The sequence below is a fragment of the Oncorhynchus mykiss genome, chromosome 2 (genome assembly GCF_013265735.2).
Source record: "Oncorhynchus mykiss isolate Arlee chromosome 2, USDA_OmykA_1.1, whole genome shotgun sequence".
Lineage (NCBI taxonomy): Eukaryota > Metazoa > Chordata > Actinopteri > Salmoniformes > Salmonidae > Oncorhynchus > Oncorhynchus mykiss.
The window spans coordinates 28,251,951-28,265,552 of NC_048566.1; the positions used below are offsets into that span (position 1 = coordinate 28,251,951).

Below are 13,602 nucleotides of genomic sequence, written 5' to 3' on the forward strand. Positions count from 1 at the left end.
AGCCCAGACCTCAATCCAGTTGAGAATCTGTGGTATGACTTAAAGATTGCTGTACACCAGCGGAACCCATCCAACTTGAAGGAGCTGGAGCAGTTTTGCCTTGAAGAATGGGCAAAAATCCCAGTGGCTAGATGTCTTAAGCTCGTAGAGACATACCCCAAGAGACTTGCAGCTGTAATTGCTGCAAAAGGTGGCTCTACAAAGTACTGACTTTTGGGGGGGGGGGGGGGGGGGGGGTGAATAGTTATGCACGCTCAAGTTCAGTTTTTTTGTCTTATTTCACAATAAAAAATATGTTGCATCTTCAAAGTGGTAGTCATGTGTAAACCCCCCCCAAAATCTATTTTAATTCCAGATTGTAAGGCAACAAAATAGGAAAAATGTCAAGGGGGGTGAATACTTTCGCAAGCCACTGTACATGGAAGGCCAGGCATTATCTTGGCAAGTCAACAAAGCATAGACGGAAATACAATCACAGAAATCATATTTAACTAAGAGCAGCTACAGGACAGAAAAAGGTCAAAAGTCACAAATCATTGACATTATGACGTAATATACAGGTGTGTGCATAAGTGGAAGCAGTAGTATTGGTTTGGTGAAATTGGCTTTCATTCATATCTTTAGAACATAGAATGCCTCTATAGGTTGTCACAATGTTTAACGTGGGGTGAAAGTTTAGCCTTTAGGTTGAGAGAAAAATGGGAATCTTTCAACTTAGTCAGGCACTTGACGGTAACAAAATGCATAGACAGCCAGAGAGCATGTAAGCTTTGGGAAATTACAATCAGCTAGAGAGTAGTAGCTTCTAGAATCCTGAGTGGTGGTATAGAACACAGAAGGATTATATTTCTATGGTATAGAACCAGTCCCTAACAAACCTTATACTACAAAAAGGATCAAACAGGGATGTGATCAGCACCACATAGAAAATCTGGAAAAATAAGACCAGTCTAATGATAAGATTACAATACAAAAGGATAGCTCCTGATTAATCAACACATCTGATTAAAATGTATATGGTCTACTCCAGTCTACAGAAGGTGCCTGTCTACCCCACTGGACCATACATGGAACTCCACTATAGTAGTGTCTGTAGCCTGGTCCCAGGTCTGGTTGTGCTTTTGCCTGTTCCATTGACATTAAGGGAAACGTGTTTGGCTTGACAATTCGATAAGGAGTTGACAAGAGAGCAGAAACAGACTGGCACCCAGGCTAGTTTCCCCATTCCCACACACATAACTTCACCTCAAACAGCACATCCACCAGACACCACGTGACTGACAGTACACCTGACCTAGATAAAGAGACCTCGGAGGTTAGTCTTCAGCAGGAAAACCCCAGTCCGCTCCCTCCCTCCTCCCACCCACTTCCTTCCTTCCTTCCTTCCAATCACTTCACAGAAAATCTCCACCTTTATACAGTTGTAGCACAGTAGAAGCTCTGATCGAAGGCCTGTCTGTCTAATAAGTCTAGGGTTTAGAAACACACTGGAACTAAGCCATAATGGTGTACATGACAACCTGTCTGTTGGATAAACAACACTTTAGTAACAGAGAATCTGTAGTTCCTTGTTTTTCTTTTGCTATGGAAAATTAGATTAGGTACCATCAAATTCAGTACTCCAGTGATTGTGTCTATGCCAGTATTGTACCAACAGAGAGAAGAGGTTTAGTGCCAACCCATCATATAGTTTGTGATTTCATCCCACACATATGGCAGGGTCATGGCAAAAAGATCACAAATCAGCATTATCTGCATGCAACTTGGCTTCTACTGTAATATGGCTTGTATTGATATGATTAATTAAGACTTTAAAACACAAGGCACTGGCCATTCTAGAGGGCTAGAGATATCAGTAGACTGATCTAGGATCTACTGTCAGGGGAGCACATAATGGGAAACCACTTTGTCCATAAATTGGTAGACAAGAGGTACTAGAATCCATAAGCAGGTAGAACATGTTTAATAACATGACTACCAGGACTACAATTAGCTAAAAAATAAATGAAGAAATGTCCACAGTGAAAGTAAAGAGCATTTCTTCTTCATTTGCAAAGCAATTGATAGCAACTAGCTAGCCAACCATGCTCAGAACAAGACAGACTACCTTATAGAATAACTGCAAATGTCGACAAAACAATCAACTGACAAACCTCATACTGACACGATTATTTCCTATCAACAACAAAGAATGAAGAGAATGAAAACATCCTTTCTCAACCACATCCCAATGAAATAATACTCTATGAATTACAACTAAAACACAACTATGTGACAGTGGAACAGTTTATATGGACCCAGACCTGTAATAGAGGGAGACAGAAAGGCAGGCTTGAAGCAGTGATTAAAACACACTGAATAACGGATGGGGAAAAGAGGCTCGTTGCTACCAGAACTACTAAGGCTGTGTCATGCTAGCCCAAAGTGCTTTCCTTTCCTTCATCCAAGCTGATCTAACAGGGATATGAATGACCAGGAGACACAAACTCCCACAGTAGGCCAACAACATACAGCTTTGACCCATCCTTTGTTTCCAGATCAGTGCCAATGAGTGCCAATGACACATGCTCTAAGAAAGACTACCGTGCTAACACAGGCATGCAGACAGGCATGCAGACATAGACAGACAACTACACTAGGTAATAGTAATTATAGGCACAAGGAGGCAGTATGGAGTTCCTGGTCTGACGGTGCAGGCTGTCTCAGTCACTGGGCTCCATTCTCAGCCCATTCGGGTGGACAGGCCAACCTGTGGAAAGGGGAGAGAATGTCAGTGTTTGTCGACAAATAAGTTCACATACTGTATATGCACACACAAATACTGTATATGCGCACACAAATACTGTATATGCGCACACAAATACTGTATATGCACACACAAATACTATGTTCCTCTCTCTTCCACACACGCATTACACAGACCTGTGAGATGTTGATTCCAGTGAGTTTCTCCACAGCAGCTGGTAGTCTGGTCATGATGTCCAGAACCTCTCCGGTCAGCTTGGCAGCGCCCACCTCACCGCCGCCGCTGGAAACCATGGTAACCTTCTGGGCCTTGGAGAGGGGCCTGCTGATCTCCTCTGCTATCTAGAGGACAGGAGGAGTGATGGCAGCTTCAGGAAGAGAACAGCAGCAGACAGGACTGCAGTAAAAGTACACTACATGTCCATCTGTCATCTAATCAATCTGTCATCCATCTATCCTCATATCCACTGAATCTGACCATTGATCCATCCAATCTCTTCATCCATCTGCTTAAACTCTTCATCTACTGAATCACTCTCCCATCAATCCTTCTCCCTATCCATGCACCCTCCCATTCTCTAGTAGAACCAGTCCTGCTCTGTGTGACTGACCAGTGGTAGTTTCTCCAGCAGCATGTCCACCATGGCTCCCTCCCCGTACTGTTTAAAGGCCTCAGCCTTCTTAGCCATCTGCTCTGCCTCGGCACGACCCTTAGCCTCCAGAGCAAACGCCTCAGCATCGCCCCTCATCTACACAGACAGGACAGAGACAAGGAGAGAGAACACATAGTTCAAATAACCAAAGGGTGTATATACACAGAAGAAAAAATAAGAACACACTCAGTTGCCAGTTTATTAGGTACACCCGGTACCGGGAGGGTCCAGAACAGCCTGAATTATTCGGGGCATGGAACCGTTGCTCAATAACTGGTATCAAGGGACTTAACTTGTGCCAAGAAAACATTCCCCACACCATTTCACCACCCCCTCCAGACTGTACTGTTGACACCAGGCAGGAAGGGGCCATGGACTCATGCTACTTATGCCAAATCCTGACTCTGCGATCAGCATGACGCAACAGGAACCGGGATTCGTTGAGCTAGGCAATGTTTTTCCACTCCTCAATTGTCCAGTGTTGGTGATCGCGTGCCCACTGGAGCTGCTTCTTCTTGTTTTTAGCTGATAGAAGTGGAACCCAGTGCGGTCGTCTGCTGCAGTAGCCAATCCGTGACAAGGACCGGCGAGTTGTGCTTTCCGAGTTGCCGTTCTGCACACCACTGTTGTACTGTGTCGTTACTTGCCTGTTTGTGGCCCGCAAGACACAGGTGGGTGGTTGTGCTATGAAAAATATATCCAAATGTGAAATGGACTGATAATAAGACTGATTAATAAGGATGTGTATAATATATGAAACAGGAAGAAAGAGAGAGAACTTATCCTAAAGTAAGGTTAAATTAAGGCAAGTAAGCGATGCCTACAAAGAAGGAGACAAGGAAGTTAGAATAGAGACAGGAAGAGGAACAGAGAACACCAACCTCAATATGGAGAGAGGGGAGGGAGAGAAAGAGAGCGAGCGGATGAATGAGAGGGTGGAAAGGACAGGCTGTCAGGGGAGAAGCTAGGACAGGAGGCATTTCAGACAGCTATTGTACTGGGGGTGAAGAGACTGATAACAGGAGTGACAGGAGAGTGGAGGGGAGTGATCGAGGAGGTGCTGCTGAACTCACTCTGATGGACTCTGCCTCTGCCTCAGCTTCCATGATGAGCTGTGCACTGTGAAAGAGAGAAGGACAGAGACCGTTTGAGTTGAACAGAGTAGATGTTGGAGCACTAGAAAAGTATCTTCCTCAGTTTAACTGGACTCTGTCCAGGACTACTGTAACTACTACGGAACAGAACATACCCACAGTGCTGACATACCCCCATCATTCCCCTTTTATGGCGACAATAGGGCCTTTATTTGCTGTATACATTAGAAGTATTGGAATTAGGCCAAAGCAGTATGTAAAGGAAATAGTGGTGAACTTGATCAAATGTCCTGGAGGGGGTGTATCTGACCGTTTCTGAAAGAAAGAAACAATTGCAAATTGTTGTGGACCTGTAAACAGATTGTTTGAACGGAACCGTTCCGTATTTTATCTAACGGATGGCATCCCTAAGTCTAAATATTCCTGTACAACCTTCAATGTTATGTCATAATTACGTAAAATTCGCAATGAGCCAGGCTGCCCAAACTGTTGCATATACCCTGACTCTGCGTGCAATGAACGCAAGATAAGTGACACAATTTCACCTGGTTAATATTGCCTGCTAACCTGGATTTCTTTTAACTAAATATGCAGGTTTAAAAATATATACTTCTGTGTATTGATTTTAAGAAAGGCATTGGTGTTTATGGTTAGGTACAGTCGTGTAACGATTGTGCTTTTTTCGCAAATGCTCTTTTGTTAAATCATCCCCCAGCGTTGCATCGATTATATGCAACGCAGGACATGCTAGAGAAACTAGTAATATCATCAACCATGTGTAGTTAACTAGTGATTATGATTGATCGTTTTTTATAAGATAAGTTTAATGCTAGCTAGCAACTTACCTTGGCTTCTACTGCATTCGCGAAACAGGCAGGTAACCCACCGTTCCTAGGCCGTCATTGAAACTAAGAATGTGTTCTTAACTGACTTGCCTAATTAAATAAGGTGTAAAAAAAAAATATATATATATATATAAATTTTTTTTTTAACGTCAAAATCGGCGTCCAAAAATACCGATTTCCGATTGTTAGGTAAACTTGAAATCGGCCATTCTGATTAATCGGTCGACATCTAACAGGGAGTACAGGAGGGGACTGAGCACGCACCCCCGTGGAGCTCCAGTGTTGAGGATCAGCGTGGCAGATGTGTTGTTACCTACCCTCACCATCTGGGGGCAACCCATCAGGAAGTCCAGTATCCAGTTGCAGAGAGAGGTGTTTTGTCCCAGGATCCTTAGCTTAGTGATGAGCTTTGAGGGCACTATGGTGTTGAACACTGAGCTGTAGTCAATGAATAGCATTCTCACGTAAGTGTTCCTTTTGTCCAGGTGGGAAAGGGCAGTGTGGAGTGCAATAGAGATTGCATCATCTGTGGATCTGTTTTGGCGGTATGCAAATTAGGGTGGGTCTAGGGTCTCTGGGATAATGGTGTTGATGTGAGCCATTACAACCTTTCAAAGCACTTCATGGCTACGGACGTGAGTGCTACGGGTCTGTAGTTATTTAGGCAGGTTGCCTTTGTGTTCTTGGGCATAGGGACTATGGTGGTCTGCTTTTCACACCAAAGTACGTTCATCTCTAGGAGTCAGAACTCGTCTCCTTCCTGAGCGGTATGACGGCTGCGTGGTCCCATGGTGTTTATACTTGCGTACTATTGTTTGTACAGATGAACGTGGTACCTTCAGGCGTTTGGAAATGGCTCCCAACGGTGAACCAGACTTGTGGAGGTCTACAATTTTTTGTCTGAGGTCTTGGCCGATTTCTTTTAATTTCCCCATGATGTCAAGCAAAGAGGCACTGAGTTTGAAGGTAGACCTTGAAATACATCCACAGGTACACCTCCAATTGAGTCAAATGATGTCAATTAGCCTATCAGAAGCTTCTAAAGCCATGACAATTTTCTGGAATTGTCCAAGCTGTTTAAAGACACAGTCAACTTAGTGTATGTAAACTTCTGACCCACTGGAATTGTGATACAGTGAATTATAAGTGAAATAATCTGTCTGTAAACAATTGTTGGAAAAATGACTTAATAACCAACTTGCCAAAACTATAGTATGTTAACAAGAACTTTGTGGAGTGGTTGAAAACCGTGTTTTAATGACTCCAACCTAAGTGTATGTATACTTCGACTTCAACTGTATATTCTCCATTTGCACAAGGTTACCTTTGCCTTTTAGCAATGCAATACTTCAACCACTAGAAACGTTGTGTACTAATGGTCTAGAGTCTGCAGGAGGAGAAGTACATTCTCACCTCAAGTTTCCTTTTTACAACTGACAACTTTTGCGTAAAAGCTGGCGCATTTTTGGGGCAACTTTTGCATAAAAACTGGCGCATTTTTGGGGGCATATTTAGTGTGTACGAAACGTTTCTAAGTGAGGCCCTGGGTAATGTAACATACCGTTCCGCCTCAGCCAGTCTCTCCAGACGGTATCTCTCTGCCTCAGCAGGCTTCTTCACCGTGGCCTCCAGCTCCATCTCCTTGCGGGTGATCTCCTGCTCCTGCAGCATGATCTGCTGAGACCTCTCCACCACCTTCACCTGCATCGTCTCCTCCTCAATCCGCTGCTTCGTCTTCGCCACCTACATAACCCCAATAACACAACGGATTTAACAAAAACATTTTTTTTAAACACTCAATCAAAAGTGATGGCAGTGGGGGGAATTTGAATGCTCGTATCTCAGGTTAGGATTCTGCCCTGTGTAAATAAACGGGAATATTTTCCATTATTAGAACACGACACACTGCCTCGGCTGTGTTGAGTGTCTGAATGAGAGGATCATTGCACGGCCCAGAGTTTGGTGGCAGGATACCTGCAGCTGATAGGCCATCTCAGACTCTGCCTTCTTGGTGTTGACCTCGTAGTCGTAGGAGGCCTTCTTCAGCTCGTAGTCTCTCTGGGCTTTGGCCATCTCAATCTCATTCAGATACTGGGCCGACACCTTCTCCTGCATGGCCTGGGCCTCACGGATCACCGCGTCTCGTTTGTACTGAGCCTCTCCGATCCTGGCATCTTTCTGCACCTGAGCTGTCCTAGCTTTACCCAGGGAGTTGAGGTAATCCTGACAGAGACAGTGTCATTATTATTATTAGAAACATGGTAGTTTGGGTCCAGCATGTGATTGGCTGATATGGCCAATATATCACAGCTAAGGGCTGTATCCAGGGACTCCCCTTCGCATCGTGCAAGAACAGCCCTTAGTCGTGGAATATTGGCAATATACCACACCACCTTGGGACTTATTGCTACTATAAACTGGCTACGAACATAAACAGAACAGTAAACAAGTATTTCTGTGCAGGAATTTGTCTTGCATTCTCAAACACTGACTTTTAAAAGACATCAACATTTGACCAAATCTATGCCAATATCTCAATTTCAGACTGTATTCTGTAACAACAATCCTTGTGTGACCTTCATAGTGTAACGTCGCTGTATATTTGTCAGAGAGAACAAACCTGGTCGTCGTGAACGTCTTTGAGCGTGTAGCTGACCACGCCGATGCCCATGTTGACCAGGTCAGAGGAGGCCACCTTGAACACCTGCTCAGAAAACTTCTTACGGTCCTGGTAGATCTCCTACAGGGGAAGGACATTCATAACAAGAAATAATATACATGCCATTTGGCAGTCACTTTTACACATTTTCGTTTTGGTGGCCCCAGATCGAACCTATGAACCCCGGCGTTGCACGCGCCATACTCTACTAACTGAGCCACACTGGAAAAGAGGGGGATAAGGGTGGACCAGCCATAACGAGAGTACCCATGAGTGTTCCTGTCAAATTGGCCTGTTCTGAGGGGCTTTGTCCTTTCTAGTATTTCTGTATCTACAAGGGGGGGACCTGTAGGAAATCAGCCAGAGATCAGCCAGAGCTACACAGGAAGTAAAACAACAGACCTTGGGAATGAAAAGGAGACTTGTTATTACATACATTATAATAACTATAATCCATTATTGCTCTGAGTTTCCAGGCAGGTTTGCCAGCATTTTAAGTAAGTCATGAGAAAGGTCAACAATGAGGAAAAACAAGCTATGGCTTGTAGCTGGAAGTCAGTGAGACATTCAGCAAGTCAATTCAAAAGACCAAGTCACTCCTTTAGGAAGAGAAAAGGGCACCAGAGGCAACACATGCCCTTTATCAGGACATGGTGCGGTGAGTAGCCTACCTCAACAGTCAGATGGGCGATGATGGCCCTCTGGTGCCCCTCCAGTGTTTCCAGGGCGATGTTGGAGACCTCAGCCTCAGACTTTCCCATGAACATCTGACAGGCCGTGGCCAGCATCTCCTTGTTCTGACCCTGGATCTTCACCTGTCAGAGGTTATAGGTTATATGGAATATGGAATTCCTATTTGACATGTGAGGTCAATTATACCTATCCAATCAGAATAGATGGCTACTTTCACATGTACACGAAGTGTGTAGGGGCTAGGGGATGATTTCTAAGTCCATACCTGGGCGATGCCCGTGACAGAGATGGGCACTCCATGACGGGTGTACACCTTATCACTCTTCACATTCAGAGTCAGGGTGTTCAGAGTGATCCTAACAGACACCGAGAGACACAGAGAGAGAGAGAAGGGGGTATGTGGTTCAAAGAGGGGAAGTTCAATGAGAATAGAAAGGGGGATAGCGAGAGGGAGGAGAAAATGAGCCATACAGAGAGAGTAACCACGACTACAGGTGGAGGCTACAAATGACAGATTGTGTTGCATTATAAGCTTAAAATAGTAGCCTGGCATTTATATAGGCTTACTCATTTAACCACTAACGTTACAGTAACAGTAGAGAATACACAGGGACTATGGGGCCTTTTTCTCTATACATTAATAGAATCCCTGAATGAAACCTGGACAGATGAACAGATGGATAGATAACTGAAAGAAGGGGAGGGAGAGACAGCCACCTCTGGATCTGTTGAATACAGGGGAGGACAAACACTCTTCCTCCAGCGATCATTAGAGGAGGGGAACGACCAAAGCCTGGAGGAGAAGCGAAGGAGAGAGAGGGCAATCAGTCTTTGACAAAGAAAGGTAAAAAGTGTAGCCTTAGTATATACTAAAAGAGTGGGTTATTTGAAAATATGAGAGGTGAGATTACATTAGGCTGTACTCTGTCAACACAGTACTGCACACAATTAAGATGTCATGATCTATGACATCAATTTGCCTACATATAGGACTACATTGCAGCACCACATTCCATAGAATACAATGTAAGTGAGGAGCTAGCCTATCGACAGCTGGTATTGTAAAATGTAAACAAAATACTGTACGGTTTGAGCTGAACCGGATTACAGATTCCTGTCCTGGTTTACTACACACTGTGACATCCGGGCGCGTTCAACAGGACACGACGATTTGGAACATTCAGATAGAAATATGTAACATAGAACAAACTTGCCTCTCCGACATGTTGATCAAGGAATCATGTTGGCTCTATTAAATGACTTTTCTATCAACAAAGTCTGACAACTGAAAGTGGCCCAGAGTTACTCAATGGTATCACATGACACTTCATGATAGGCCAAAGTGAGTCACATGTCACATGGCCCTGCATTACGTTTTCTGTTACTTGTACTGTAAACAATCATATACAGTAAACAACATAGCCCTATTACAGTTTCAAGAAGAGTCATAACAATATTGGGCCTTGTAGGGCGATGGGGGTAAGGTTGTGTAGATTGCCCAACCTGTTTTTTTTGGAGGGTTCTGTATTGTGTCATGTAAGATTATGTTAATAAATATTAACACGTAAAACTAAACATCTTACCAGACACCACCATGGCTTCATTGGGTCCACATGTGTGGAACATCTTGATTTGGACCTAAAAGGTGTTAGAGACGATTGTCAACGTCATTAGACAGTCTCCACTTGGTTGGCCTAATCTTTCAAGACTCCCTGGGTTAGTACGAGTGTTTTGCTGCTAGTTCTAATTCCAAATAGTTTAGGTCTAGTAGGTCAATAACACAGAAATCATACATGTAAACACACCCTTGAGATCTTAGAGCTATAATTCAAATAACGTTTGAAATGTAAATATAAGTGATGAAGTAGGCCTAGTGCCTCAAGTTGTGTGTCTGACAGTTACTTGTTCATCCGATCTGGTACAGGAGTGTGGAGCCTCAAACATTGTACATTTGCCCACTGACAAAGAAATGATCCGTCTATAATTTTAATGGTAGGTTTATTTGAACAGTGAGAGACAGAATAACAACAAAAATCCAGAAAAAAGCATGTCAAAATTGTTATAAATTGATTTGCATTTTAATGAGGGAAATAAGTATTTGACCCCTCTGCAAAACATGACTTAGTACTTGGTGGCAAAACCCTTGTTGGCAATTACACACATCTCAGGGGGGATTTTGTCCCACTCCTCTTTGCAGATCTTCTAAGTCATTAAGGTTTTGAGGCTGATGTTTGGCAACTCGAACCGTCAGGTCCCTCCACAGGTTTTCTATGGGATTAAGGTCTGGAGACTGGCTAGGCCACTCCAGGACCTTAATGTGCTTCTTCTTGAGCCACTCCTTTGTTGCCTTGGCCGTGTGTTTTGGGTCATTGTCATGCTGGAATACCCATCCACGACCCATTTTCAATGCCCTGGCTGAGGGAAGGAGGTTCTCACCCAAGATTTGACGGTACATGGCCCCGTCCATCGTCCCTTTGATGCGGTGAAGTTGTCCTGTCCCCTTAGCAGAAAAACACCCCCAAAGCATGTTTCCACCTCCATGTTTGACAGTGGGGATGGTGTTCTTGGGGTCATAGGCAGCATTCCTCCTCCTCCAAACACGGCGAATTGAGTTGATGCCAAAGAGCTCCATTTTGGTCTCATCTGACCACAACAATTTCACCCAGTTGTCCTCTGAATCATTCAGATGTGCATTGGCAAACTTCAGACGGGCATGTATATGTGCTTTCTTGAGCAGGGGGACCTTGCGGGCGCTGCAGGACTTCAGTCCTTCACGGTGTAGTGTGTTACCAATTGTTTTCTTGGTGACTATGGTCCCAGCTGCCTTGAGATCATTGACAAGATCCCCTCCCGTGTAGTTCTAGGCTGATTCCTCACCGTTCTCATGATCATTGCAACTCCACGAGGTGAGATCTTGCATGGAGCCCCAGGCCGAGGGAGATTGACAGTTATTTTGTGTTTCTTCCATTTGCGGATAATCGCACCAACTGTTGTCACCTTCTCACCAAGCTGCTTGGCGATGGTCTTGTAGCCCATTCCAGCCTTGTGTAGGTCTACAATCTTGTCCCTGACATCCTTGGAGAGCTCTTTGGTCTTGGCCATGGTGGAGAGTTCGGAATCTGATTGATTGATTGCTTCTGTGGACAGGTGTCTTTTATACAGGTAACAAACTGAGATTAGGAGCACTCCCTTTAAGAGTGTGCTCCTAATCTCAGCTTGTTACCTGTATAAAAGACACCTGGGAGCCAGAAATCTCTGATTGAGAGGGGGTCAAATACTTATTTCCCTCATTAAAATTCAAATCAGGGCCTCCTGGGTGGCGCAGTGGTCTAGGGCACTGCAGCGCTAGCTGTGCCACCAGAGACTCTGGGTACGCGCACAGGCTCTGTCGCAGCCGGCCGCGACCGGGAGGTCCGTGGGGCGACGCAAAATTGGCCTAGTGTCGTCCGGGTTAGGGAGTGTTTGGCCGGTAGGGATATCCTTGTCTCATCGCGCACCAGCGACTCCTGTGGCGGGCCGGGCGCAGTGCACGCTAACCAAGGTCGCCAGGTGCACTGGGTTGGATGCGCGCTGTGTTAAGAAGCAGTGCGGCTTCGTTGGGTTGTGTTTCGGAGGACGCATGGCTTTCGACCTTCGTCTCTCCCGAGCCCGTACGGGAGTTGTAGAGATGAGACAAGATAGTAATTACTAACAATTGGATACCACAAAATTGGGGAGAAAAGGGGTAAAACATTTATTATTATTTAAATGCAAATCAATTTATAACATTTTTGACATGCGTTTTTCTGGATTTTGTTGTTGTTATTCTGTCTCTCACTGTTCAGATAAACCTACCATTAAAATTATAGACTGATCATTTCTTCGTCAGTGGGTAAACGTACAAAATCAGCAGTGGATCAAATACTTTTTTCCCTCACTGTACTTTACTTCCTGTTTATAACGAAATGTACAAGCCAGTGGAATAACAGAGAATGTGTTGTGGTAACTAGATGGCAGTTACTTTTGTGGTTAGTACTTTTGCTGAGAAAAAGCAGTGCAAAAAGTGACAGACAGTCTGGGTGGGTGTACAACTGACTACAGTTTAGAGAAAACGTTATTTGGCAGAATGGGACAGAGGCGCTCCATCTCATATTGGATCTAAGCAGATTGATGAGAGGTTAAATTAGCCATGTGGATCCTCCAACAGTGTCGTTCGTGAATCCATGTCTTATGCCGGAAGTTACATTATAATAGTTACCGTCTGCCAATATGTTACAGCTAGCTACATAGTTACCACAGAGATAGTAACCAGAGACAGTAGAGAAACTATAACTAACTAGTTACGTCAACAATGTGAATGTTAAATACAGCAGATAGCTAACGTTAGTTAGTGCATTTACTTTTGCCGTGTGCTGTCACCCATACTGACCCACCCTATTCTGTCTCACGGCTTCACATCACTCCCTGTGAACCACAGCAAAGATTATATTTCTCTCAGATCACAGCAAAGTCTAACCACAGTCAAGTACGTAGCTAGCTAACTTGCAACTATGCCCCCGCCTCAACCAAATTAGCTAGTATGCTAGTTTAAGCTTGCTGGGTGAAAATCACATATTTACGTTACGCTAGCTAGGTCCATAACAACCACAAAAAAAGAAACTAATATGTTTTATCTTGCCTACTGTACTTACCAATCGATTCTCCCTAAAGATATGTTTTCATAAATCGTCGTGTACACTCAAGAGGGTTTCAATATACTCCGATTTACGTGACTTGACGACTGGCTCAAATACTGGAATTGCAACAAAATGTTACTTAACGTGACTTAATGGTGAGCAAATGCTGACCACGCCCCCTTAGGAGTATAGTGGAAATAACGCCCTCTGCTGGTCAAACTGCAGACATTCTTTACCTAGAGAAATGTTAAGGGCGGG

The 13,602-nt window shown here is 44.2% G+C and overlaps 1 protein-coding gene across 1 annotated transcript; it reads right to left on the reverse strand.

Annotated features, from left to right (window-relative positions):
• Window positions 1–674: 674 nt before the first annotated feature.
• LOC110485712 (flotillin-1) lies at window positions 675–13,516 on the reverse strand. The gene is made up of 12 exons (XM_021556854.2): window positions 13,360–13,516; window positions 10,273–10,327; window positions 9,407–9,482; window positions 8,955–9,045; window positions 8,668–8,811; window positions 7,958–8,077; window positions 7,312–7,560; window positions 6,899–7,080; window positions 4,472–4,517; window positions 3,357–3,494; window positions 2,923–3,087; window positions 675–2,749 (listed from the first exon to the last, which is right to left on the reverse strand). Exons 2-12 carry the CDS (start codon window positions 10,313–10,315, stop codon window positions 2,723–2,725), a joined length of 1,281 nt encoding a protein of 426 aa, XP_021412529.1. The 5' UTR covers window positions 10,316–10,327; window positions 13,360–13,516; the 3' UTR covers window positions 675–2,722.
• Window positions 13,517–13,602: the final 86 nt, after the last annotated feature.

Excerpts from the sequence above, each read along its gene's own strand:
- LOC110485712 (XM_021556854.2), bottom strand. The coding sequence starts at position 10,315 with ATGTTCCACACATGTGGACCCAATGAAGCCATGGTGGTGTCTG. Across the intron at positions 9,483-10,272 it reads TGAAGCCATGGTGGTGTCTG|GCTTTGGTCGTTCCCCTCCT; the intron begins GTAAGATGTTTA and ends CTTCTCCTCCAG. Across the intron at positions 2,750-2,922 it reads CTGGAATCAACATCTCACAG|GTTGGCCTGTCCACCCGAAT; the intron begins GTCTGTGTAATG and ends CCCTTTCCACAG.